General features: G+C 48.9%; 2 protein-coding genes and 2 pseudogenes across 5 annotated transcripts in view; 1 reads left to right on the top strand and 3 right to left on the bottom strand.

Moving 5' to 3' along the window:
- Positions 1-1,218: 1,218 nt before the first annotated feature.
- Positions 1,219-5,267, bottom strand: LOC112319005 (retinol dehydrogenase 16-like; annotated as a pseudogene).
- Positions 5,259-26,670, bottom strand: part of LOC112318973 (retinol dehydrogenase 16) — a 29,075-nt gene continuing 7,663 nt past the window's right edge. For 3 of the 4 annotated variants that reach the window (XM_053921298.1, XM_053921300.1, XM_045184636.2), the window contains 4 exons: positions 10,206-10,587; positions 7,941-8,199; positions 6,944-7,107; positions 5,259-6,512 (listed from right to left, as the gene is read on the bottom strand). In XM_053921298.1, the coding sequence (XP_053777273.1) occupies positions 6,295-6,512; positions 6,944-7,107; positions 7,941-8,199; positions 10,206-10,587 (1,023 nt within the window). In that variant the 3' untranslated portion in view covers positions 5,259-6,294. The remainder of the gene's footprint in view (positions 6,513-6,943; positions 7,108-7,940; positions 8,200-10,205; positions 10,588-26,670) is intronic. The other variant, XM_053921299.1, reaches the window with a different exon arrangement.
- LOC123478275 (peptidyl-prolyl cis-trans isomerase NIMA-interacting 4 pseudogene) lies at positions 10,614-12,566 on the bottom strand (annotated as a pseudogene).
- On the top strand, positions 19,676-26,569 carry GPR182 (G protein-coupled receptor 182). Its single transcript, XM_024576203.3, has 2 exons — positions 19,676-22,296; positions 22,836-26,569. Exon 2 carries the CDS (start codon positions 22,852-22,854, stop codon positions 24,052-24,054), a length of 1,203 nt encoding a protein of 400 aa, XP_024431971.2. The 5' UTR covers positions 19,676-22,296; positions 22,836-22,851; the 3' UTR covers positions 24,055-26,569.

Genomic DNA, 26,670 nt, shown 5'->3' with positions numbered 1-26,670 from the left:
TCCCCAGGGACACAGGACCAACTGCCCATACCTTCCGTGTCTGGAGGGTCTGACACAAAGTTCCCTAGAGTGAAGGGACAAAGATGCGTCTCTGTGCTCCACTTTCTACCAAGGTTGGTCAGTTCCAGAATCAGTCAAAGCAGGTGTCTCCTTGGAAAAGGACAGAGAGCGTGGCTACTCTATCCCAAGGATGGTAGGAGGTCAGATTGTATACCCACCTTTGGGGAACAAACCCGAAGCCTGTATGGGAAGTGATAGAAGCAAACCTCACCTACTTCATAGCCACTCCAAGCCACAACACCTCTTACACTGGATCTAGGAGGCATTTCCCCACTCTGCCTCCTGGCTGAGTGAACAGGGAAGTCTTGGCTGGGAGATGTCATATAATTTCACTTGAGGGCTGAGCAGGCCCAGGAGTAACTTAGTCCTTGAGAAGACAAATGAGACCCAGGGACTGCCTCTGGATCATGAAAAGGATGACTTGGGACTGCCCCAGCACAGGCCTGGGCCTGGCTCATCATCTTATGGGCCTCTCTGGCCAGTTGACTACTGGCTCAGGCAGTGCTCCCCTGGGCTCAAACTCCTAACATCACAAAATACAGGCTGTGAAGACTATACTTTCAGGGATCATTTCTATAGTTCGTTACAAAATACAGGCTGTGGACTGGAGGCTTGGAGTGCTGCGGGACCATGTAGAAGGTTCTTCTCCTAGGGCTGGGAATGCCACCCACTCTCAGATGATGGGCCTCCCTGCTGAGTTGGCACCTGAGTCAGCCTGGTGGTTGTCCTCCACACCTCCACCTCTATCCACGGGTATCTTCAGTGGAGAGGGGCCTTCACCTCCTCTAGGCGATTTCCATCTTGTGGGAGGTGGAGACTGGCCAGGGCCAAGGCACACTCTGAGGAGGTAAACAGGCAGAGAAGGTGGGGCTGAGCCCCCTCCCAGTGCTCACTTTCCCAAAAGTGTGGATTCAGGCCCATGTGGCTCAGAGTCTTGAGAAGCTGCTCAGGCAATGGGGCACATATTGTGTGCTACTGGGTCCCTGTTCCTCAGCCTCAAAGCTGGGTTCTTCCCTCCTGATAGCCTCAGAGTCCTGGGACAACCTGGGGCAGAGGTGAGAAGGAGAGTAAACAACATGACTCTAGAGACTGGGGAGCTCACTCCTCCCATCTTATTTTCCTCCCCATAAAGCATCAACCTTTACACAGCACCCCAACTAGACCCTCCATGCACCCAGTCTTGGCTTCACAGGGCCTTGGTAGGCCTTGGAGGTCTCCAGTTGACCACAGCACCCACCAGGAAGGTGGACACATAGTTCATAGGGAGGTAGGTGAGCTTGGCCTCTCAGCCAGGTAAGTACTGGGTGTGCTCCATGCAGTTCATCACCATGGATAAATTCAACTTTCATTTTTTCAAAAGATTTTTATTTTGATTGATTTTATTTCTCTGTTCAAAATGAGAAAAGATCCTTACATACTTCCCCATCCCTCTTTTCCATCTCATGGCTCTAATTTGGAGAGAAAGTTTTAAAGAACTCCCTCACTGGCCTCAGTTTCCTCTTCAACATAATAAAGGTTTTACATGACATAGTGGTCCTCTGGTCTAACAACCTAAACTCTCTCATTAGTTTACTAGTTGACCACATGGAATCATGGGTATGAAGCCACATGCCCCCACTGTGTAGGTGAGTCAGCCAGAAGGATGAACCTGTGACTGTAGGAGGCCCTAATGATGAACCTACATTTCCAGAAGATGGCTTGCTTCTCTCCCCATGGTCCACAGCTCACTCACTGAACTAGAAACTTCTCCCCATAGATCTCCTTGATCTCTGGACTGGCCCAATCCCATGCCTCCTTAAAGCCCTAAGAAAACATCTCAGGACTGCTCATGTGGGTGTCAAAGCAATTGGGCTTGATGATAGCTACCTTCACCACAAAGTGGGAGAGCTCCCTCCTGTAGGGCACACAGGCAGGGAGGCAAGGACTTCAGAGGTCTTGGGAGACAAACAAAAACAGTACAATCCCAAAGAAGACTGGGGTAAAATAAGTTTGAAAGCTTGGGAAGTTGAGAAGTGCAACAGCCAGGGGGAGAAAAATTCTGAAGGTGAAATAGTCTCTGTAAAGTAGGTATCTATATATTTTACATATACAAACTTATTAGCTCTAAATCCTACCTATTCTGTTGCAAAGCACCAATTAAATACTATTTTATTCCCTTCTAGCACTCCTTACATTCCAGCAGTCTCCAGTTTTCCCTTTTTACCTCCTCCATACTCCTCAGTCACCTCCCTGCCCTCTACTGCTCCAGTCAACTCCTTGACAACCTGTCCTGTAAGGAGCATCTATCTGCCTGTGTCTCAGCTTCCCCCCACTCAGAGCCATCCCCTCCCCTCTAGCCAGAGGGTTCTCTAGAGGCTGATTTGATAAATAGCTCCCCTGATTCCATCTTTTCCATGATGTTGTGCTGCCTCCAACAGCATGAAAGTTCGCAGCCTGTCCAGGGCCCACCTCCCTTCATGAGCCCACCATGTCCACCTTCCCAGCACCCTTCTTGCCAGGCCAGGCCAAGTTGTTTATCCCTGGAGGACCCCACAGCATAGGCACTCAATCATTCCTCACCCTTACTTCCCACATCCAGGAAGCCTTCCCACCCTACTTTGCCAGGTTGCCAAGTTCAGTTCTTCTTTTTAAAAATTTATTTATTTTTAATATATTTTATTGATTATGCTATTACAGTTGTCCTGTTTTTTTCTCCCCATTTATTCCCCTCCACTCTGCACCCCCTCTTCTCACCAGCATCACCCACCACCACCCCTGCCCCCCGCCTTAGTTCACGTCCATGGGTCATACATATAAGTTCTTTGACTTCTCCATTTCCCATAATATTCAGACCTCCCCCTGTCTATTTTGTACCTACCAATTTGTGCTTCTTATTCCCTGTACCTTTTCCCCCATTCCTCCTCCCTGTTGATAACCATCCATGTGATCTCTATTTCTGTGATTCTGTTCCTGTTCTAGTTGTTTACTTAGTTTGTTTTAGGTTCAGTTGTTCATAGTTGTGAGTTTGTTATTTTACTGCTTGTATTTTTGATCTTCTTCTCTTTCTTAGATAAGTCCTTTTAACATTTCTTTAATAAGGGCTTTGTGATGATGAACTCCTTGAACTTGACCTTATCTGGGAAGCACTTTATCTGCTTTTCCATTCTAAATGACAGCTTTGCTGGATAGAGTAATCTTGGATGTATGTCCTTGCCTTTCCTATAGGTCCTTGACTTTCATGACTTTTTTAAAAAAAGATTTTACTTATTTATTTTAGAGAGAGGGGAAGGGAGGGAGAGAAACATCAATGTGTGATTGCCTCTCATGTGTCCCCTACTGGGGATCTGACCTGGTTTGCAACCCAGGCATGTGCCCTGACTGGGAATTGAACCAGCAACCCTTTGGTTCACAGGCCAGTGCCCAATCCACTGAGCCATACAAGCCAGGGCTCATAACTTTGAATACTTCTTTCCAGCCCCTTCTTGCCTACAAGGTTTCTTTTGAGAAATCAGCTGACAGTCTAATGGGAACTCCTTTGTAGGTAAGTGTCTCCTTTTCTCTTCCTGCTTTTAAGATTCTCTCCTTATCTTTAATCTTGGCTAATGTAATTACGATGTGCCTTGATGTGTACTTCCTTGGGTCCAACTTCTTTGGGACTCTCTGAGCTTCCTGGACTTCCTGGAAGTCTATTTCCTTTGCCAGATTAGGGAAGTTCTCCTTCATTATTTTTTCAAATAAGTTTTCAATTTCTTCTGTTCCTCTTCTCCTTCTGTCACCCCTATGTTAGGATGTTGGAACATTTAAAGATGTCCTGGAGGTTCCTAAGCCTCTTCTCATTTTTTTTGAACTCTTGTTTCTTCATTCTTGAATGTTTTTATCTTCCTTCTGCTCCAAATCATTGATTTGAGTCCTGGTTTCCTTCCCGTCACTGTTGGTTCCCTGTACATTTTCCTTTATTTCACTTTTCATACCCTTCACTTCTCCCTCTATTTTTTGACAACACTCAACCATGTCTGTGAGCATCGTGATTACCAGTGTTCTGAACTCTGCATCTGATAGGTTGGCTATCTCTTCATTGATTAGTTCTATTTTGGAGCTTTGATCTGTTCTTTCATTTGGGCCATATTTTTTTGTCTTGGTGCACCAGTCTGGATGAATATTTCTTCTTTAACTCCTGGTTGTCGAACCTTCATACAGTTTGATTTTCTGGCAGTTCTGGTCATTTTTTGTTTTTAAATTTGTTGTTGTCCTTCTTTTGGTTGTGCGAGGAGGCAAAGTGTATCCACTTATGCCTCCATCTTGGCTGGAAGTACAAGTTCGGTTCTTCAATCCTCAGCTCAGACCTCTCTGCAAACACTCCCCTTATTCCACTGGCTACCATGGCCACCATGGCTAACATGGCCACAACATCACAAGAGATGGCCATACCATTTCTGTATCTCTTGTCCCTTTCACAGCAGTCAAGAGTTTGTATCTCAAGTAACAAACCTTGTTATCCTCAGACATTAATTGTGCACTCACAGAAGTACCCAGAAATATATGTAGAATTGAGTCAAATACTCTACCCTGAGCTCAGGGGCTCCCAGAAACTAAATAACATAAGGTTAAGGACCTGGGCTCAGCAACCAAGTTGTCTGGATTCCAATTCTGCCTCAGTCACTTTGCTACTGTGGGCCCTCCTCCAGAGCATGAAGGGGTTAAATCAAATTTTATAGACCTGAGACCCATGCTGTCTCCCAAAAGATAAAAAGGTGCTTCCTAATGAATGCCTGGCACAAAACAAGAGGGAGGAATCTGGAAGGAAGAATCTCTGAGGCTGTGTGAAATGAACTTCCTGGAAAAGTCCCCACCAGAAGCACAGAAGCAGGAAGACTGAGGTGGGGGGCCTCTGCCCCAGCCCCGATACCTGAGGGAGTCTGAGAAGGCCTTGACACTGTACTTGGAGATGCAGTAGCCCCCACCATACAAGGACACACAAACCAAGATGCTGGAGACGTTGACCACGCAGCCACTCGTCTTCTTCACCAGGGCAGCAGACTCGGGGTCACTTCGATCACCCCCAACAGGTTCACACTGAGTATCTTAGTGAAGTCCTGTTTCATGAGCCAATCATAGGGTGCCATGGGCATGGAGATGCCAGCGTTATTCACCAGGCCTGGTACAGTGGGGGTAAGAGAGCAACATTGTGCTATGACCCTATAGTGAGGACAGATGTGTGGTTCCAATTTATGTTATGATTAAGTTTATTTTATTGAGTCAACAACAGTGTGATACATGGGATATGGGAAAGCGTGCAGGAGAAGAAATAGGAATGCTGTGGTTGCAGGGTGTCAGGGCTTGCAAACGTGTTTAGCCACTGGATGGCAGGGATGGTCCTTCTCGTTTTTCTGCTCCTCAGTGCCTGGCATGCAATAAGCAATAAACCCATCTTTGTTAAGTGAATGGACAGAGCTTGAGATAATAGAGTAGTATTCAGCAGGTAGAGATAGCTAGAGAAAAATGAGTAAGAGACAGAAATAAAGGGAAAACTAGAGAAGAGAAAGGAAACAGGGAAAAAGAAACGAGGGAAAGAAAGCCATGAAGAATTACTTTCCACACCCTGGTCGGAGAGACACACTTGATATCCCAGGATAGGATGAGCAGAGACAAGACTGCACTGAACACCAAGAGACCAGCTTTGAAACAACTTGCATTAATTCTGAGGCACTATCTGCTCAGGAAGCCAAGTTCATCTTCTCTGTTGGGAAATCCCAAATTTCACCCTGGAGGGAATGGTGCAGGCTTTGGGGAAAGGTGCAGAGGCCAGGTGCCACAGCTTAGTGGAGACTGGACCCTTGGCTCCAGGAAGTATTGATGTCCCCTTTCACCCTCCCAAAGGCCATCCTTGCCACATCCTGCTAGGTTCCCAGTGCACTCAGCTTTCAGAAAACCTCTCTGGAAGAGACAGAGGGAAAAGACACAACAAGGGTCAGCAGGTGCAGGGTGAACGGTGAGTTGGGGATGGTAAGGGAGGTGGGGACAGGCAGAGGTTGACCTTGGGGATACTGGAAAGAGAACAAGGTCCTGCAATATTAGTCCCTGCTCTGCTCAGAAAACTTCCCTGGCCTTAAAGAAATGCATATTCTTTAACTATTTAATTTTACTTAAATAACATTACTGAGAATGTGAGCAAAATGCACCATACTTCTCTCCACGGATGCATCCCTTCCCTCACATGGTACCCAATTCTGCCTTACTATGCACCACAGTCATGGGTCACAGGGCCTTAATGGGCCTTGGTCTGCTCCATTGGATTATGGCATCCACCAGGAAAGTGGGCATGTAGCTCATGGGAAGGTAGATGAGCTTGGAGTCCCAGCCACATGAGTATCGGGTGCGGGGATGGCAGGCGATCAGGGCATGTTCCATGCAGTCCGTCACCAAGGACAGATCCTTCGTGCATATTTTGTCCAACAATTCAAATGATTTCATACCTGTCCAGCATGAGAAAAAATCCAGATGTATTCTCACCGCCAATCACTCCCACATTAAAATCAACTTATAGAATGAGTTTCTAGAATTCCTGGTCCTCTACACGGTGAATCCATGCAAATTACTCAGAGAGTGCCTCATTCCTATCCCAGGCACACTATTTACACAGGTGTCTTTTCTCTGGCTTTAGTTATCTCCTCAACACAACGAGAAGTGCACATAAGACACTGGTGCCAGCTCTGACAAGCCTGGATCCCTTCCCTGGGTTACCAGTTGGACCACGTGGGACTACGGAGATGGAACCAAAGGTCCCCTGTTTGTGGGTGAGTCAGAGCACTAAGGTTGAACCTGAGACTGTAGGTAGTACTAATTATAAACCAGGCTTCCAGAAAGTGGTTTGCTTCTATCCCCATGACCCACACAGCTCACTCACAGGCTGCCAGGAACTTCTCCCCATAGATCTCCTTCACCTCTGGGCTGGTCCGATCCCATGCCTCCTGGAAGCTCCTAGAAACCAGATCAGTACTCGCCAAAACGGTCTTGAAGTAACCCGGCTCGATGATTGCCACTTTCACTGCAAAGTGGGAGAGCTCCCTCCTGCAAGGCACACAGACAGAGGGGCAAGGACTTCAGAGGTCTTATACACACACACACACACACACCCCGCCAGGAAAAAACAAATAAAGCATCAATATAGGGTTGCAGTAGACTGAGCTCAAAAGCCCGGGGAGCTGTGAAGTGCAGCACAGGAGGGGGAAAAGTGTGATGATGGTAGTGCCCCTCAACAGAGTTTGAGTATTTTTCCAAGTTTTACATACATTTGCTTCTAACTCTAAATCCTACCAATTCTGCTGAAAGGCGTCACTTAAATCTATCTCCTTGTATTTCCGTCACATGCATTCAAAACCTGGGCTGTGCCCATTTCATCGTTCCAGTACTCCTAAATTCCCTCCCTCTTCTCCCTGACCCAGGTCAACCTCCAGGCCGTCTGCGTGCCTGTGGGCTCAGCTCCCCAACCTCACAGCGTCCTCAGCCCTGCAGCCAGTGCGGTCTCTCCTGCTGCTGTGAAGCTCCCTGAATAAAGTGCTTCCCTGAGGCTTCACTGCCAGTAGGGTTCCTGGCACCCAAGTATCACAGCAATTATGTACATGAACGAGCTGCACAGCTGAATAATACCGGTTCCAATTCTGCCCCAGATGCTTTCTGACTGTGGGCAGGGACAGCCTGAATCAAACTTTAATGTCCTGGAGCCCATCCAAACCCCCAGAAGATAAATAGGTGCTTCCCAATGAATGCCTGGCACAAAGCAAGAGAGAAGGATCTGGAAGGAAGAGACTCTGAGGCTGCATGAAATCAACAACCCCTTGGAAAAGGCTCCCCTGAAGCACAGAAGCAGGAGGACGGAGGGGGCCTCAGTCCCAGCCTGGTACCTGAGGGAGTCTGAGAAGGCCTCGACACCGTACTTGGAGATGCAGTAGCCCCCGCCATACAAGGATACACGACCCAAGATGCTGGAGACGTTGACCACGCGGCCCCTCGCCTTCCTCACCAGGGGCAGCAGACTCAGGGTTACCTCGATCACCCCCAACAGGTTCACATCGAGAATCTTCATGAAGTCCTGTTTGGTCAGCCACTCGTTGGGTGCCGTGGGCACAGAGATGCCAGCATTATTCACCAGGCCCCAGAGTCCTGGGCACACAGAGGGGAGAGAGCAACTGCTGAGGCCGTGCAGTGAGGACACAGCTGTGGTCCAGTTCACCTGTTAACCCAGTGAGGACCGTGTGAGGAGGTGGCATGCGGAGTGGGTAGAACAGATAACTACGTGCCACCAGCAGGGCTTGGGGCAATGCTGACCCTGTAAGCTGTTGGTGACAGAGAGTATGGCTTCTTTCTGATTTAGTCCTCCTGCCCAGCCCCTGCCTCATAGAGGAGATTGGGGAGGCAGCACTGATGTGGATGAAATCTAGCGAGTCTGCAGTGTGGATCGCAGAGTCATGCTTGGCTTTCACACAGCGGTGCTGTCCTTGCAGACAGGAAAATTATTCACCCACATTTTCAGATTTCTAGACAGTTTCCTTAGTGTTCAATGACTATTGATGAGGGAAAGAGAGATACAGACAGAGAGAATGAAAAATGGAGTGAAAGGGAAAGAAAACTACATTATATAAAAGACAAAAGTATAAAATATGGGTAATATCTGGGGACAATTTGATTGGGTAAAACAGATCAGAACCCTCAGGTGTGGAGAACCATGGAGAACAGGTGTGTGACTGATCACAGGCCGCTGGCCTGGACATGCCCTGCATTGACATAGAGCTGTGTAAGGGCAGGCTCTCAGGGAGACCCAGGCTGCCCTTCCCACCTGCAGGCACAGACCTCACCCCAAGCCCCAGTCAACACCACCCTCCCCTCTCACCTGTGCAGGGGGCCCTCTTCCCCCAGGCCCCTGGCCTGCAGTCCCCCCAGCTTCATGGAAATCTCTCTGCAAGATCCAAAGGCACAGTCCCAGAGATGTCAAGATTTACCAGCCACAGACGGCAGGGTAGCAGGAGCAGAGATCAGGAGGACACAGGACAAGGGCTGGCTGGCAGTGGGGACTCTGGAAGAACTGACTCAGAGTGCAGTCCCTGGTCTGCTCACACAGGCCCTGCCCTTGTAGGAACTGTATTCTCCCAGCACACTTTTCCCTTCGAAGAACCCAGTTAACGTGCATGGTTATAGATAGAGACTTGAATAAAAATACGTTTCCCAAGATATTTTTTATGTTGAATATGACAAATGTAGAAAATAATTTCATATTATACCATAAGATACTGCTTTAGTAAATCATGTTATTCAGAAGGACAGAAATGTCTCAGTCATTAAAAATTAAGTTTTTAAAGAAATGTTCACTAGGCTATAAAATTGTTCATCTTCCTTTAATGCAAAGGATTTGACAACTATGTGCAAAATATAATACCATGTATATCACAACGTTAGTGGCACTCATCTTTAGGTAGAGACTTGGGGTGAGGTTTAATTAATCCCTGTACTTTTCTGTATTTTCCACATTGACCATGTACATTCATACTTAGATACAGGAAAATGACATTCTTTTCTTCCCCATATTTGGACGGGCACAGTTGTAGTTTAGGGAAGAGAGAGAGAGTGACCCCACACTGACTTCCTGACCTTCCTTAGGTGAGTCCTGAGCGTTCAGTGTCGTCATCTGAAAATGGGTGATACCAACTCGCTGGTCGGATGATTATGAGTCACCAGCATGAAGATACTGATGTGCTGAGAACAGGGGCCTGGTCCCAGTGCTGTCCCCCAGCCACCCATTTAAGCCTCAGGCTAGTACCCTCTTCTCCACCCCTCCTCCAGAAAGTGGACCTTGATTTCTCCAAGGCACTCAGCATCTGGAAATCCAGAACCCCTGCTGAGGGAGGAGGGGACAGCACAGAATTTGTCCTGGGATTCTGCCAGGACAAATTCTCATCAGTTCAAACTCTCCCCAAAACTGCAGAGCTCCAAGGCCAGGAGGTGTGGGGGGCAGTGGAAAGAGAAAAGACTTGGCTGATAAGCTGGGTGAGGTGAAGGAAGCTAGTATGACTTCAAGTCCCAGGAAAGACATTGGGAATCTTTCCCAAGTAGCAGACAAGGGGTCTTCCCTTCACTGAGAGAGAAGAAACAGAGTTGAGAAATCTGTGAGGTACCTCTGTCCCCCACATGCTCCTTCACCCACTGGGTGGCCACAGCAATGCTCTCTGTCTTGGTGACATCCAGGATCACTGTTGCCAGCCTGTCCGATGTCTGGCCCCTCAGCTGCTCAGCCCCCTTCTCTGTCAGACACGCGGCCAGTACCCTCAAGCCTCGCAGGTCCAGCTGCCTGGCCAGTAGGTTCCCAAAGCCTGAGTCACAGCCCGTGATGAAGACATACTTGTCTCGGAGGTGGCTCACCACCTGTCTCTCCCGGTACCAGCATAGAAGGTAGTACAGGCACACGAGAGCCACCAGGTACAGCCACATGGCTTTGCAGAGGACAGGCAGGCAGGTAAGAGTGAAATCCAAAGATGGCCCGTGTTCAGTCAGGAGGACCTAAGGACACACAGGATATGAGTTAGCACACCAAACCCCAAGCTCCTGGCACGGAGTCCTCAGATTGTTCCTGTTTACCACGCTCGGTATTATTGATTCTGGCCCCAACTCCTATGATCTTTGGCACACTCGCACCATTACTAATGGAGGACATCACATTTCTCAGACTGCCCCTCGATCTGTGTATACTTTTCTCAACTACCTTCTCCTGGTCCTCCCACTCCACCAACCCTATCTCACACACACACACACACACACACACACACACACACACACACACACAGAGGAGCCCCCTATGGTCATGGCATCATGGTACGGAACTGTCTTCCTATCTTTTGCCTGCTCTAGTCTGGAACCCTTGTCCCCTGACCTACTGAAGATTCTCACAAAGAGGACACACTATGAATCAAGACACACTTGGGTTCAAGACCCAGCTCTGTTCCAACTGCTGTGTCACGTTGGCCGCTGGCATAGCCTCTGAGCCTGAGGTCCCCTTGTATGGCTCAGCACAGAACTCACTGAGGAAAATAAGCTTTGTCAGTTTCCAGAATTAGAAGGAAAAGAGTATAAATACCCCTCCTTTTTTTTTTTGTATTCTATACAATTTTATTTTTTCCCTTCAACCATAATGATAAGATATCCGAATTTTGTCTTAACCAGAGTGTCTGTGAACACAGGCCTGTCCAGCCCACCTACAGGCAAGGCAAAGGCTGCTTCTTCAAATGGTCCCACCGTAGACCCTCTGGTCATCCAACCCAAGTCGCCCCCTTGCCTGGCTTTATCTTCACTACATTGTGTGACCACTTCATTGAATTTCACTCTTTTCCAAGGTTTCCATGATTTTTCTGTGTTTCTTGCACACAGTGTGCCTGACTTTTACTTCATTGCCACCACCTTTGGGACCCTGAGACTTCTTGTCAGAACTGTCACTCCCAGATGCTGCTCCCCCTTTTCCCTCTTTTTCAGAACCACTTTTTCCTTTAAGCGGCATCTGCGAAACTTGACTTTCAAGACCCCTCCTGATGCAGGGACTCTCAGTGGCAGAGAGGTGTTCAGGAGAAAGCGGCAGTGTCTGAGCTCAAAGGTAAGGAAGGGAGAAGAGAATGGGGTGGGTTCACTCAGTGAAGCTTCTCCTGGCGCCTGGGAGGGCTGAAAGGAAGGACTTTAAAAAAGTGGCCCTAATAGTTGTCACCCTCTCACTCTGTGAAGATGTCCTGTCCCCCCGCCCTGGTGTCAACCATGTGGCCCTCTGCCCATGCTGGGCTGAGATCCCCCTGCCAGCCTCACAGGCAGAATCCAGACACAGACACAGACTCCAAAGGCAGAAATGACCGACTTGAAAAGAAATCAAGGACGAGTCCTTAACTTCACTATCGGGGGGAGGGGGGCTGTAAACCCCAATAACTGCTAGTGCCTCATTTCAGGTTGTATAAGGGTGACGAGAAGAGGCGGAGGGGGCTGCCCCCTCAGGAGACTAAAGAAAGGACTAGAGACTGGAGTCCAGAGCAGCTGTCCCTGAGGAGCTTCAGAGTGAGCCTGAGGAAACCATTTCCTAAAACTGGCAAGTGGAACAACGAAGCTGGGCGTGGGACAGCTTCCTTGTGGCACCGCTGTGGCATTGACCCAATCGAGCCTGGGCCCTGCTCACATCCCCAGAAATGACCAGACCCCCTTCTCAGGAGAAGAGGCCCAGGAGCGCAATGAGGCTGGTGGAGGTTCAGAGGGACTTTGAGGCTGGCTTACATTGGACCTCTTTGCCAGTGCAGTTCTCCTTCCACTGTGGCCAGGCCCTGCGGTCATAGCCCTGGTGGAGCCAGGCAGTCAAGCATCAGTGGTTTGTGTCCTTCTGAAAGTACGGTCTCAGATCAGAGACCTAACCTGTCCACAGCTCCCTGATCTTCTGGAGAGGACTCCTGGAGGAGGGCCCAAACCTCTTGGATACTTTCCCCCCAGCACTACAAAATGGCTCAATGATCACTGTTTTGGGAGAAGGGAAATGAAAGAAATCCAGATGCTGCAGGTTAAGCCTGAAACATGGTTTTGTTTTAATGAAGCCACATGGACTTTGCCCATGGGCACTGAACACTAGTAGAACACTGACCCGAAGCCTCTGCAGGGAAGGGACTGAGTTTCGTCATGTTTACATTTCCAGCCCCTGGCAGCGCCTAGCATCATACAGAGATACATGAATGTGGAGGTAGATGACACTGCAATATCCTGCTTCATTCTGCCCTTTCTCCTGCATTTCTTACATTGTCTGACAATATGAGATTCCCCAAACCTCCATTTCCCTCCTGTTTATAGTGAGGGAGGAGATTCAAGATGACTCCAACTCCAACTCCCAGGGAGTCTAAGAAACCATATTTTGTCATCAAAATGGTAAAACCTTAGGAAGTCAGGGCCTTAGGAAGCACTGGAGAATTCTAGGGGAATTTCTGTCCAGCACACATTAGGTGCTCAACAAAAGTTAGTAGAAACTGAGTAAGTCTGGAATCAGCAAGGGACTGTCAACACATCTGCAGAGACTGTGGGGTGGGCTCCGGGGATTTGAAGGTGGGGAATCTGAGGGAGGAACAGTAGGAATAGGAAACCGAAGGAGCGGGGAAGAGCTGAGGCACACTGGGAGGCCGTCAGTTTTCCTGGGAGAATGGTACCTACTGCCCTTCTAGTCTCTATCCTCATCCTTAGACTGATGTTGCACATCCCCTACACACACAAACACATGCCCACACACACTCTTGGGAAATCATAGAGAGGAAACAGTTGTCCTTTGTCCTGTGGAAGGATGAGGACTGGCAAGCAAAGGCAATTTACCATCATTTTCTCAAACCTCTTCCCACATCATCCCATGCTTCTCTCAGCCTCCGTGAAGAGGACTTTCCCCCTCACTCAAGAAATTTCCCAGAGGACTTTCAGCCAAGATGGAGGCATAGGGAGACACACTGTGCCTCCTCGCACAACCAAAAGAAGGACAACAACAAAATTAAAAACAAAAAACAACCAGAACTGACAGAAAATCGAACCGTATAGAAGTCTGACAACCAAGGAGACAAGGAAGAAACATTCATCCCGACCGGTAGGAGGGGCGGAGACAGGCAGCCAGGTGGAGAAGACTTACAGCAAAGCAGCAGCTGGAGGACCTGGGTGGGCAAGGCAGTGGCTGGAGGACAGGGTGGTCCCACATTCACATGCAGGTAAACTGGGAGGAACAGCTGGGGAGTGAGACAGACCGAACAACCCAGGGTTCCAATGCCTGGGGAAATAAAGCCTCAAAACCTGACTGAAAAAATCTGTGAGGGTTGAGTCAGTGGGAGAAACTCCCAGCCTCACAGGAGAGTTCATCAGAGAGACCCACCAGGTCCTAGGACATACACAAACCCACCCACCTGGGAATCAGCACCAGAAGGACCCAATTCGATTGTGGGTAGCAGGAGAAGTGACTGAAAACCAGTAGAGAGCAGAGCAAGTGGCACTGTTCCTTCTTGGACCCCTCCTCCACATACAACGTCACAAAACAGCTATGTGGGTTGTCCCGCCCTGGTGAACACCTGAGGATCCGTCCCTTACTACTTAACAGGCGCGCTGAGACAAAAAAAAGTTTCCCAAATGAAAGAACAGATCAACGCTCCAGAAAAAATACAACTAAGCAACGAAGAGATAGCCAACATATCAGATGCAAAGTTCAAAACACTGGTAATCAGGATGCTCACAAAATAGAGGGAAAATGGAGAACCAAGATGGCGGCATAGGTAGACACACTGCGCCTCCTCGCACAACCAGAACTGACAGAATATCGGACCGCAAGGAAGTCCGACACCAAGGAAATAAAAAATAAACATTCATCCAGACTGGTGGGAGGGGCGGAGACGGGCACTGGGGTGGAGAGGACTCGAGTGGCCATGGTGGGACCGAGACTGGCGGAGTGTGGGACGAACAGGGCAGGCAGTCCAGGCAGTCCGACCACTAGCAGACCCTGCGGCCCCACATTCAGGGCAGACCACACAACCCAGGGCTCCAGCTCGGGGAAATAAAGTCTCAAACCTCTGATTGAAAATGCCCGTGGGGGTTGGGGCGGCAACGGGAGAGACTCCCAGCCTCACAGGAGAGGTCGTTGGAGAGACCCACAGGGGCCTGGAGTGTGCACAACTCCACCCACTAGGGAACCAGCACCAGAGGGGCCTGGTTTGATTGTGGGTAGCAGAGGGAGTGGTGAAGTCCGGTGGAGAATGAAGCGGGCGCCATTGCTCCCTCTCTGCCCCTCCCCCACGTACAGCGTCACAGCGCAGCGACCAGCATTACCCGCCCCGGGGAACACCTAAGGCTCTGCCCCTTAAAGTAACAGACATGCCAAGAAAAAAAAAAGAAAAAAAAAATGGCCCAAATGACAGAACACTTCAAAGCTCCAGAAAAAATACAACTAAGCGAGGAAGAGATAGCCAACCTATCGGGTGCACAGTTCAAAACACTGGTTATCAAGATGCTCACAGAATTGGTTGAATCTGTTCGAAAGCCAAATGAAAAAATGAAGCCTATGCTAAGAGAAACAAAGGAAAATGTACAGGGAACCAACAGTGATGCGAAGGAAACTGGGACTCAAATCAACGGTGTGGACCAGAAGGAAGAAAGAAACATCTAACCAGAAAAGAATGAAGAAACAAGAATTCGGAAAAATGAGGAGAGGCTTAGGAACCTCCAAGACGTCTTGAGACGTTCCAACATCCGAATTATAGGGGTGCCAGAAGGAGAAGAGGAAGAACAAAAAATTGAAAACTTATTTGAACAAATAATGAAGGAGAACTTCCCCAGTCTGGCAAGGAAATAGACTTCCAGGAAGTCCAGGAAGCTCAGAGAGTCCCAAAGAAGCTGGACCCAAGGAGGAACACACCAAGGCACATCATCATTACATTACCCAAGATTAAACGCAAGGACCTACATCCAAGATTACAGTATCCAGCAAAGCTATCATTTAGAATGGAAGGGAAGATAAAGTGCTTCTCAGATAAGGTCAAGTTAAAGAAGTTCATCACCAAGCCCTTATTATATGAAATGTTAAAGGGACTTATCTAAGAAAAAGAAGATAAAAAATATGAACAGTAAAAATGACAGCAAACTCACAGTTATTAACAACCACACCTAAAACAAAAACAAGAGTAAACTAGGCAAACAACTAGAACAGGAACAGAACCATAGAGATGGAGATCACATGGAGGGTTGTCAATAGGGGAGTGGGAGGGGGAGAGGGGGAAGGTACAGAGAATAAGTAGCATAGATGATGGGTGGAAAATAGACAGGGGGAGGGTAAGAATAGTATAGGAAATGTAGAAGCCAAAGAACTTATAAGTATGACCCATGGACATGAACTATAGGGGGGGAATGTGGGAGGGAGGGGGTGGGCAGGATGGAGTGGAGTGGGGGGCGGGGAAATGGAACAACTGTAATAGCATAATCAATAAATATATTTTTAAAAAAACAAAAAGAGGAAAAATATGAAGGCTATGAAAAGTGGAATAAAGGAATGTGTACAGGGCACCAACAGTGAAGGGAAGGAAACCCGGACTCTAATCAATGGTTTGGAGCAGAAGGAAGAAAGGAACATTTAACCAGAACAGAATGCAGAAATAAGAATTCAAAAAATGATGAGAGGCTTAGGAACCTCCAGGACAACTTTAAATATTCCAACATCCAAATCATAGGGGTGCCAGAAGGAGAAGAGGAAGAACAAAAAAATGAAAACTTATTTGAACAAATAATGAAGGAGAACTTCCCTAATCTGGCAAAGGAAATAGACTTTCAGGAAGTCCAGGAAGCTTAGAGAGTCCCAAAGAAGTTGGACCCAAGGAAGCACACACCAAGGCACATCATAATTACATTAGCCAAGATTAAAGATAAGGAGAGAATCTTAAAAGCAGCAAGATAAAAGGGGAAACTTACCTACAAAGGAGTTCCCTAATCAGACTGTCAGCTGATTTCTCAAAAGAAACCTTGCAGGCAAGAAGGGGCTGGAAAGAAGTATTTGAAGTCATGAAAGGCAAGGACCTACATCCAAGATTCCTCTATCCAGCAAAGCTATCATTTAGAATGGAAGGGCAGATAAAGTGCTTCCCAGAGAAGGTCAAGTTAAAGGAATTCATCATCATGTAGCTGTTATTATATGAAATGTTAAAGGAGCTTATCTACAAAAAAGAGAATAAAAAATATGAACAGTAAAATGACAACAAACTCACAGCTATTAACAACCCAACCTAAAAAAAAAAAAAAAACAAATTAAACAAACAACTAGAACAGGAACAGAATAACAGAAATGGAGATCACATGGAGGGTTATCAGTGGGGGAGTGGGTGGGGGAGAGAGGGGGTAAAGGTACAGAGAATAAGTAGCATAAATGGTAGGTAGAAAAGTCAGGGGGAGATTAAGAATAGTATAGGAGATGTAGAAGCCAAAGAACTTATATTTACAACTGTGGACATGAACCAAGGGGGAGGAGGAATGTGGGGGGGGTGCAGGGGGGAGGGGAATAAAGGGAGGGAAATGGAACAACTGTAATATAATCAATAAAATATAGTTTTTTAAAAAAGAAATTTCCCAGATTCCCAGGGCTGAGGCAGAAGTATATGCCTTGCTCCCCTTCTTCTTCTTTTTTTTTTTTTTTTTTTTTTTTAATCCTAGCTCCTGTCTATGAGAAGCTCTTCTAGGGCAGTCATTTTTAACCTTTTGTACACCATGGACTCCTTTGAAAATCTAAGGGAAGTTCTAAGCCCCATAAAAATGACTTGGGATTTTGTATATGAGGTCTGTTCAGAACAAGTCCCACCATTGTTAATATAACAAGAACAGTTTGTGCGACATCGATGCCTGGCAGCCAAGGAGAGTGGACTGGAATGCGCATGTGTGAACAATGACAACATCACTGTACTAGTCAGTGGGGGTGGTAGACGCTATTGAGTGAGCATGGGTACTGTGTGGCCATTGCATTCAAAATGAGCAAGTAGAGCAATGAATCTGCATCACATTTTGCATTAAGCTTCAATATTCCCTGCGGAAGCTATTCAGATGATTCAGAAGGCCAAAACTATGGGCAACTCGTGATTGGCAGCTTCGTCACAACAAGGTGCCTACTCTACATGCATCTTGTGCAGAGTTTTTTGGCAAAATATGAAATCACCTAGGTGACTCAGCCCTCCTTACAGCCCAGATGTGGTGCCCTGTGACTTCTGGCTTTTTCCAAAATTAAAATCACCTTTGAAAGAGAAGAGATTTCAGACCATTGATGAGATCCAGGAAAATCCGATGGGGCAGCTGATGGCGACTGGGAGAACTGTGTGAAGTCCCAAGGTGCCTACATTGGAAGGGACTGAGGCATCATTGTCCTATGTACAGTGTTTCTTGTATCTTGTATCTTCTTCAATAAATGTCTCTAGTTTTCATAGTATGTGGCTGGATACTTTCTGGACAGACCTTGTATACTTTTCAGGAGTTCACAGACCACCTAAAGCCATTATGTGCCACGAATCCAGGTCAATTATCACTGTAATAGGGGTTTACTGAACTCCTAGCAGTGTGACTCAGGCAAGTTGTCTAACCTCTCTGTGCTTCAGTCCCTTGCCTACTCCAGCACCCGCCCCAGTAAGCTGTTATGAGGATTAAATGAGGCGATACACGAAAAGCATTGTGCCTGGCAGATGGTGAGCATTCAATAAATGTTAGCTGTCATTACATCTCTTCTGTGGTAATTCATAGTGGCATTTGGGAATATTGTTCATCTTCTACATAAGCAACACAATGACAGACAACTAAATAAAAGAGGAAGCTAGTGTTGATTCATTTTAGAGAAAAAGGTTGGTGGTGGTGGGTCTCGGGAGTGGAATCTGAAGAGCAATTCCACAAGAAGGGTCTCTTCTTCCTCATCCTCAAGAAGTAGAAAAGGGCCAGATTGAATGCCACTTACTATGTTGATGTTTTATTTGATGTATCCCATACATCATTATCCTCACTTTCAATATAAAGAGGCTGAGACTCAGAAAGGTAAAGTAACTTGACTGAAGTCACACAGCTAATAAGTGGTGGAACAAAGGTGCCAGAGCCAAGTCCAGTCCCCAAACTAGTGTTACCTCCACTGCATTTGGGTGACACAAGTGAGCAGGAAACTGCTGAGCCAAGCCAAGGACGGGGTCACTGGGCCACATCCTTCTTTGGGGAGCCCTTTATCTGTGCTGCTGGGCAGACAAGGCTGCTTCTCTGGAGGGGGGAAGCCACGGTCAGAGGGCAAAGCAACCTCTGTGGTTGGACTTGGCTTCTGCACTCAGTGACCGTCTAGAAGCGCAGGCTGGGGATAGGAGTGCAACTGCTGCCAAACGCCTCAGCCCTGACCTGTTCCCAGTCCACCTGCCCTTGCCACACAAAGTAGGGTCCTGGACCCTACTTTGGCCTACAAAGGCCACAAAATGTGTGTGGAGGGCGGCAGGGTGGGATTCCTGGGACAGCCTGTTCTGCCCCTTCTTTGAGGGTCCAGGCACAAACCCTTGGCCCCTAACCGACCCTGGGAAGCTGCTTGTCTTTATCTGTGACTTCCAATAACTCCTCCCTGGTACCTTCCTTCCTTTCTGATTGTTGATTACAATGTCTTGTCTACATTTGTTGAAAAACAAAAGGGGGAGGATGGGAGGAGGAAGAAGAAAGAGTAAATTTCCAGTAATTGTTTCACTGCTGCATCTCCTGTTGCTTGCAAAGCTGTTTGCCCCCATCCTTTTGCCTGAGCTCCTGCCCCTCCCTCTTTCCCTTCCTTCCAATCTCTCTCTTTCCAGCTGCCTACCTCCTCCCTCCAAAGATAAACACTCACATGAAAACTGCAGAGCTATCACTTACTGCTTCCTGGGGATGATTTCCCGCTGAGCCCCTGGCTGCACACACACTGGGTGACGTGAGGGGTGGGGGCTGGGGAGCAGGTGGAGGTGGGACTGTGGGGGGTGACGTTGCCATATGGGAGAGAACAGGTCCTGGGGTGGAAGATTCAGAGACACGGGAGACATGAGCCACTAAAATGCAGTCTTGAGAGAGATGGAAAGGGCCATGGGTCTGTGTGGAGGGAATAGAGTCCAGAACTAGGGGGGCTTGGTCTAGTGGAGTCTCCATCTGTGTGGGTCAAAGGCATGGAGAAGGAAACAAAAAAATCTCATAAGGCTTCTCAATGAAAAAAAGATATCCATAAGCTAGCAACTGAGATCCCAAAGAGAGGGAGAGAGAATAGAACTGTCTGGAAAATCATAGTAAACCACATTTTGTATCGTCAGAGCTCATCCTGACAGATTTCATGGACTCCGCCCCCGTTCCTGGGCAATGGGAGCATCTCTTCCTCTAATGAGGTGGATTTGACGGGCTCCTGGATGGCGCTGGGATAGAGGCTGGCCACCAAAAAGAGCAAACCTTGATTAGAAGCTTGGAACTTTCAGCCCCATTCCCCACCCTACAGGGAGAGAGTGGGCTGGAGATTAATTAATAATCAGTCATGCCTATGTGATGAGGTTCAGAGATCTTCTGGGTTGGCAAACACATCCACATGCCAGGGGTGGGGTGCACCCCAGCTCCGCAGGGACAGGAGCTTCACGACCCTTCCCAACCTCACCCTGGGTATCTACCTCTTTGGCTGTGCAGCTGTGTCCTTCACAATAAACCACTAAATGTAAGTGGATGTCTCCCTGAGCTATGTGAGCCATTCCAGCAAATGATTGAAACTGAGGGGGATTCTGCGAGAACCCCTGACTTTGTAGCCATGTTGGACAGAAGTGTGTGTACCCTGAGGACCAATTGCTTGCAAGTAGCACCTAAAGTGAGGACAATCTTGTGGGACTGAGTCCTTCAACCTGTGGGGTCTGACACTAACTTCAGGTGGTTGGTGTCAGAATTGAATTAAATTATCAGATACGCAGTTGGTGTCTGGAGAGCTGTTAAATTGGTGGGTATCGGGGGAAACCCTACACATTTAGTGTCAAAAGTTTTGAGAGCAGAGAAACAGCTTTTCTAAAGGAGGCTTTAAGAAAACTGCAAGATTAAAAATACCCCTTCCCACGGGATGGCTGGTGGTGACGGCTGCACAACAGTGTGAATGCACTTAATGCTGCTGAACTGTACACTTAAAGCAGTTAGAACGGCAAATCTGATGTTCAATAAAAGTAACACAAAATTAATTAGCAAACGTAAAAACACCCCCTCCCTGAACGGATAAACAAAACGTGCCCTATCCACACAGTGGCCTGGGAGCCAGTCGCAGACAGGAACGCAACACAACACGAACACGCAAAACACGGTAACTCAACGCGCTATGATGCGGGTGAGCCTCCCGGGTATTACGCTGAGTGACAAAACCAGACAAAAAGGCCACCCATTGTACGATCCCATTTATATTAATATCCCTGATGGGCAAACCCACAGAGACAGAAAGCAGGATGGTACCGCCAGGGACTAGGGGAACGGGGAGTGAGTGCTTAATGGGTACGGGGCTTTCTTTGGGGGGATGAAAGCATTTGGAACCAGATAGAGATGGTGGCTGTGCAACAATGTGAGTGTCCTAGATGCCACTGAGTTGTGCACTTCAAAATGATCGACACTGTTGTGACAATTTCACCTCGATGAAATGTACCTGTACCTAATCCCCTCCAGCCAACACGTCCCAGCTCTACATCCTACACCACACGGCCCCAGCTCCAGGTGGCTCTGCCATCTGCGCAGTGTGGCTTGTGAGACAGGCAACCTCTATGGGCCTCACAGAGGATAAGGAAGCCCAACCTTTCTCCCCCCAGGGGCACCTCAAGGACCAAATGATGAACTGAGGTAAAAGCGCCCTGAGAAGCAGGAAGCTCTGCTGACACAAGATGTTCTCCAACAATGCAACCCACACCAGGGGTTACCCTATGGGCTGGAGTGGGGGAGAAGCTGAGTGACTTTCAGTCTCTCTCCCCCTCCCCCTCCCGCTATCCCATGCACACACTTCACAAGAAGTGTGGAGCCCTGGGGGAAAGAATGTTGTTCCCCTCTCCATCTAGCAGTCTCCCTGAAGCTCAATGCTGTCCCTCCCCCACCCCGTATCCAGTCTTTCCTCTCTCTCCAGATTCTCAACTCAGATCTCCAAATGAAGCCTGGGAGAATTGGCAGGGGGAAGGGCCTAAGCGATTAAGAGTCGGACTGATTTTCCAAAGTTTTTATCCCTCCCACCTTTCTCCAGTTCTGCTTTAGTAGAGATGAAGGCAGACATGGAAGAGTGGGACTCCAAGCTGATTTAGAAAGTAGGAAACACAAACATATGTAAAGCATTAAGACTTCACCGGGAGGGCTCATTTAATTCTCACACAACACCCCTAATAGTAGATCCTACTGTCCCACTTTGCAGGAGAGAGAACCCAGGCTGTAAGAGGTAAATTCCCACATGTAGTGAGGGAGGAGCCTGGATTTTAACACTTGCAGCCTGGCTCCTCCCTGACCCTGGTACACTGGTCTTTTGCTGCTTTCCCTCTAACTGGATTGGGGGAAGGCAAGAAAAATCCCAATCCTCTCCCACAGAGCCTCAGCCAGTGATCTGCTTCCCGGATGAGAAGGGCGGCCCTGAAGCCCAAGGCAAAGCCAGCCTCAAGGCTACAGTTCCTCCAGCCTCTTCACAGCTCCCCAACAGCCCAGACCCCCTGTCCCTCTGGACTGGAGGTGCTCCCTAGGGAAACTCAGGTAAGTGTTACTCCCTCTCAGGGAAGAAAGAATGGGGCTTGAAGGCAATTGCTTTTCCTACATGATCCTCAGATGTTCCCAGGGATGAATTAGAGGGGTGTGCGTGTGTTGCACACATTTGTGTGTGTGTCCCACACTCACAGCCCAAACTGCAAAACAGAGCAGAGCCTCCTGAGAAAGGTGGGTGTGAAAGGGCCAAGGTGTGAAGCGCCAGGAGAGAAGTGCGGATTTGAGCCAGCCCACCTGAGGCTGGAGAAGGGTGGGACTGGCCAGGCTGGGAAGTCCGACTGGGCACAAACACTTCCGGTCTCTCCCACCCCTGAGGCCCCTTAACAAAGTGTCTCTGCTCTTGGGTCAAACCTGACAAGTGAGTTATGTACTATTTGCTCACAGTTTGAATGTGTATCTTCCCTTTCTTGCCTCTTCGTACCTAGAATTTTTCCCCAAAGCCTCCTGGTCCCAGTGACCTGCTACCTGGGGGACACAAAGCTGTCACCCAAGTTTCCTTTCTCTTCCAACCCTCTCTTCTCCCCTGCCAGGCATCTGCTGGTCCTAATGTCAGTCACGGCCAGCATGGGGTCCGGCTCCTCCAAGGGGGTCACTGCAGAGCCTGACTATGACATTGGGGAGATCCACAACTGGACTGAGCTGCTTTACTTCTTCAACCACACTTTTTCTGAGTGCCACACTGAGCTCAGCGAAAACACCAAGCGAGTGGCCCTCTTTGTCCTCTACCTGGCCATCTTTGTGGTCGGGCTGGTGGAGAACCTCCTGGTGATCTGCGTCAACTGGCGCTACTCCGGCCGGGCCGGGTTGCTGAGCCTCTACGTCTTCAACATGGCCATAGCGGACCTGGGCATCGTCCTGTCTCTGCCCGTGTGGATGCTGGAGGTCATGCTGGACTACACCTGGCTCTGGGGCAGCTTCTCCTGCCGCTTCACCCACTACTTCTACTTCGCCAACATGTACAGCAGCATCTTCTTCCTGGTGTGCCTCAGCATTGACCGCTACATCACCCTTACCAATGCCTCTCCCTCCTGGCAGCGCCACCAGCACCGAGTGCGGCGGGCGGTGTGTGCAGGCGTCTGGGTGCTCTCGGCCATCATTCCGCTGCCCGAGGTGGCCCACATCCAGCTTGTGGAGAGCTCCGAGCCCATGTGCCTTTTCATGGCACCTTTCGAGACCTTTAGCACATGGGCCCTGGTGGTGTCTCTGTCCACCACCATCCTGGGCTTCCTGCTGCCTTTTGTTCTCATCACAGGCTTCAACGTGCTGACGGCCTGCCGGCTTAGGCGGGCAGCCCGGGCTGAGGGCCGGCGCCACAGTCTGCTGGTGTGTGCCTACATCGCAGTCTTTGCCATCTGTTGGCTTCCCTACCACGTGACCCTGCTGCTTCTCACACTGCACGGGATCCACATCTCCCTCCACTGCTACCTGGCTCACCTGCTCTACTTCTTTTACGACGTCATCGACTGCTTCTCCATGCTCCACTGCGTCGTCAACCCCATCCTTTACAACTTTCTCAGCCCAAGCTTCAGGGGCCGGCTGCTGAGCGCAGTGGTCCATTACCTTCCCAAGGTCCCGGCCGGGGCGGGCAGGCGTGCTTCGTCTTCCTCCTCCTCCACACAGCACTCCATCGTCATCACCAAGGAGGGCGCCCAGCCCACCGCAGCAGGCCCCCACCACCATCCCAGCCTGGGCTTCCAGGCACCGAGTACTCTACCCATCTCCACTCCTCAGTCTCTTATAGCCAGCTGAGGTAGAGTTCAGTCCCCTCCCTCCGTGAAGTGGAAAGCTGTTGTAGGTGAGAGATTTGCGGGGAGCAGGAGAAAGGGTCAAAGCCTCACGCACGGTCAGTTTTGAATTTATCTTGTATCTTGAGGTGGGGAGAGGGACAGGGGAGGTAAAGAACGGGTCCTTGGTGTTGTACTGTTTGCCACAGTCCTTGTGTCTAAGGCAGACACACAGGGGAAAAAGGTGAAATAAAGTAATAAAGACAGCCACAACTCTGGGTCTCTGAAAAAGCTGCTCTTGCAGCTGTGACTGGGGAAACAGCTAAGGCTAAAGGGATGCTCTGCAGAAAGGGCACTCACTGCAGAAATCACCCTGGCCGGAAAGAGTGAGCTCCGCGGGAACCTCGCAAAACCTTCCTTTTGTGTTTGTGTGCTTGTTGATCTGCCAGCACAGCAGGCGGGCTGTGGGGACAGGAGGCCAGAGGCCAAGGAACCAGGAGGTCTCGGCAGGACGCAGCGCATCCTCGGTGCAGCGATAAATGGAGGGGGCGGGGAGGCAGGGGCGGGGTGAAGCCAAGGCCTGGGCAGACACCAGCAGCTGGGTTGTCCCGGCAGTTCGCCATCCCCTTCCACCATCCAGGAAATTCTCCATTTCCTTGCTGACACTCTCCCCATCACTGGTCCAGCTCCCCTCCCCCCAGAGCAGACAAACCGCCCAGTCACTGCTGCTCATAGCTCATCCGCCCCCTGCTTTGGATCGAGGACAGAGGACATTTCTTCGGATGGAGGACATTTCAGATCTAGGCGAGATGCTATCAGAAATCCACCCCGTCCCTCCCTTTCCAGATCTTCACAGCACAATAGCAAGGGACACCTGTTCTGGGGGCAGACCGTGGGACAGCCAGCAGCAAGCACTGACAGACGCTCTGTCCCTCAGCCTTGGTTCCCTGCGTGGGACAGGGAAGTGGGCGTCTCCCACCTCTGTCACAGGGCAGAGCTCTGGTGTTCTTCCATCAGTTCTCACCCTCACACTTCGTTTTCCCTGGCCTAGGCTTTTTCACAGTTTATCTGTCCAGCAACTTATTTCTACAAACACTTGTCCTAGAGATAGGAAAAGAAGTCCTCTTGTTAACAAATAGGTCTTCTGGAAAGGCTCATTTATCAGTTTGGGAAACTAGGACCATGACCATGAAGAACTCTGACTAAAGTAAAAGCCTAGGAACAGGGTCAAGTCCTTGGCCTCATAACCCTGCCCGTGGAGACAAAGGGCTTGTGGACGGAACCACTGACAGCCTCTGTCCTGCTCGGTGCTCCGTGTCTGGAATGTTTAACTTGGAATAACTCACTGACCTGGAGCGCTGTCTCCTCTGCTTTCGGAAAGCTGAAACTGTTCACCAGCTGCATTAAACACACGCTCCAGTGGGGTACACTCCCAACTGTCAGAAGCATGGGGGGGAATCTTTATCCCCAGCCCCCCGATATGCGGGGCCAACCTCAAAGGGTCTTAAGCTACAAACAGCTGCTCGGTGACAGAGCTGAAGGCTTTTCAACCAAGAGAGTCCCAGCTGGGGTTGCAGTCAGGACTTACCAATATAGAAAATACATTACACTTTCTTCCCCTATGCCCATGTGAAAACCAAGTCAAAATCTGAGGCCCATAGCGTCGCCTCCCGACTCGTGCTCCCGAGTTCCCTAAAGGAAACTCAATTTTCTCTCTCCCACTTCCCAGGTTACCTCAGAGTCCACTTCCCCAAGATTGTGCTCTTCTCACGATTTCATTCTGGCGACCAGTTATGACTCTGTTCGCACACTTCCTTAGGGCCTTGGGAGGGCAGGGAACTGGCTGTGCTGGGGTGGGGTCCAGGCCCAGGCAGTGCACTCTGAGACTAAATGAACCACATCCTACCTTGACTTCAAGAGGCTTGTCTCCTTCTCTGTCATCAACCTTAGGAGACGATGCCAAACCTCCACCTCTGTTGGGTCCACCGCCTATCCCCACTCCAATGTGCCGTGTCACAGTGAATTTCAGGGCACGGGCAAGACAATCTGTGGCCAAATCCCAAGGCCAGCTAGACATTAGTAGAGTTCCACTTTGCTCTCAGGACCAACAGAAGACCCCCTCAGATATGTTCCCCCAAAAAAGGTAGGATCATTTACTTAATTTCCCACTAAAAACAGAACATCGAGTAAACCCTGGGGAATTCCAGCTACAGGAAAGGAAAGTGTGCTTGCTACCCAAAGAACCCCGCTGAGCGGAGTACTGCTCCTCTGGTACTGCTACCACGCAGGCCACGGCCCACTCTGAACTCTGGGGACGAGCATGACCCTGACCAGGGACAAGCGTGACCACGGTGAAAGGAAAAGAAGTCCCATTTCCAATTTCCTTTTTTTATTCTAAATAAAAACCACACTTTGTGCCGAACAATGGAATATAAAAGAATCAGATGTACAACGATTTTAGACATCTACTATTTGGGAAAAAAAGTTTACAAAATATACAAAACTTTACAGCAATAGATAGTAAACACTTAAATATTAGGAGGTCAGTACTTATTAATTTAATGGAAGGAGTCAGACAGCTACAGCTCTTCTCCATTTCGTGAGACTTTAGCTAGTGGAGTCAGAGGGGCGGGCGGACTGG

The sequence above is a fragment of the Desmodus rotundus genome, chromosome 3 (assembly GCF_022682495.2).
Source record: "Desmodus rotundus isolate HL8 chromosome 3, HLdesRot8A.1, whole genome shotgun sequence".
NCBI lineage: Eukaryota > Metazoa > Chordata > Mammalia > Chiroptera > Phyllostomidae > Desmodus > Desmodus rotundus.
The sequence above is the reverse complement of the archived record's forward strand: the minus strand, read 5'-3'. Positions and strand labels throughout refer to the sequence as shown.

What these genes read in the sequence shown, in the direction of transcription:
- GPR182 (XM_024576203.3), top strand. Translation starts at nt 22,852, where the DNA reads ATGTCAGTCACGGCCAGCATGGGGTCCGGCTCCTCCAAGGGGGTCACT.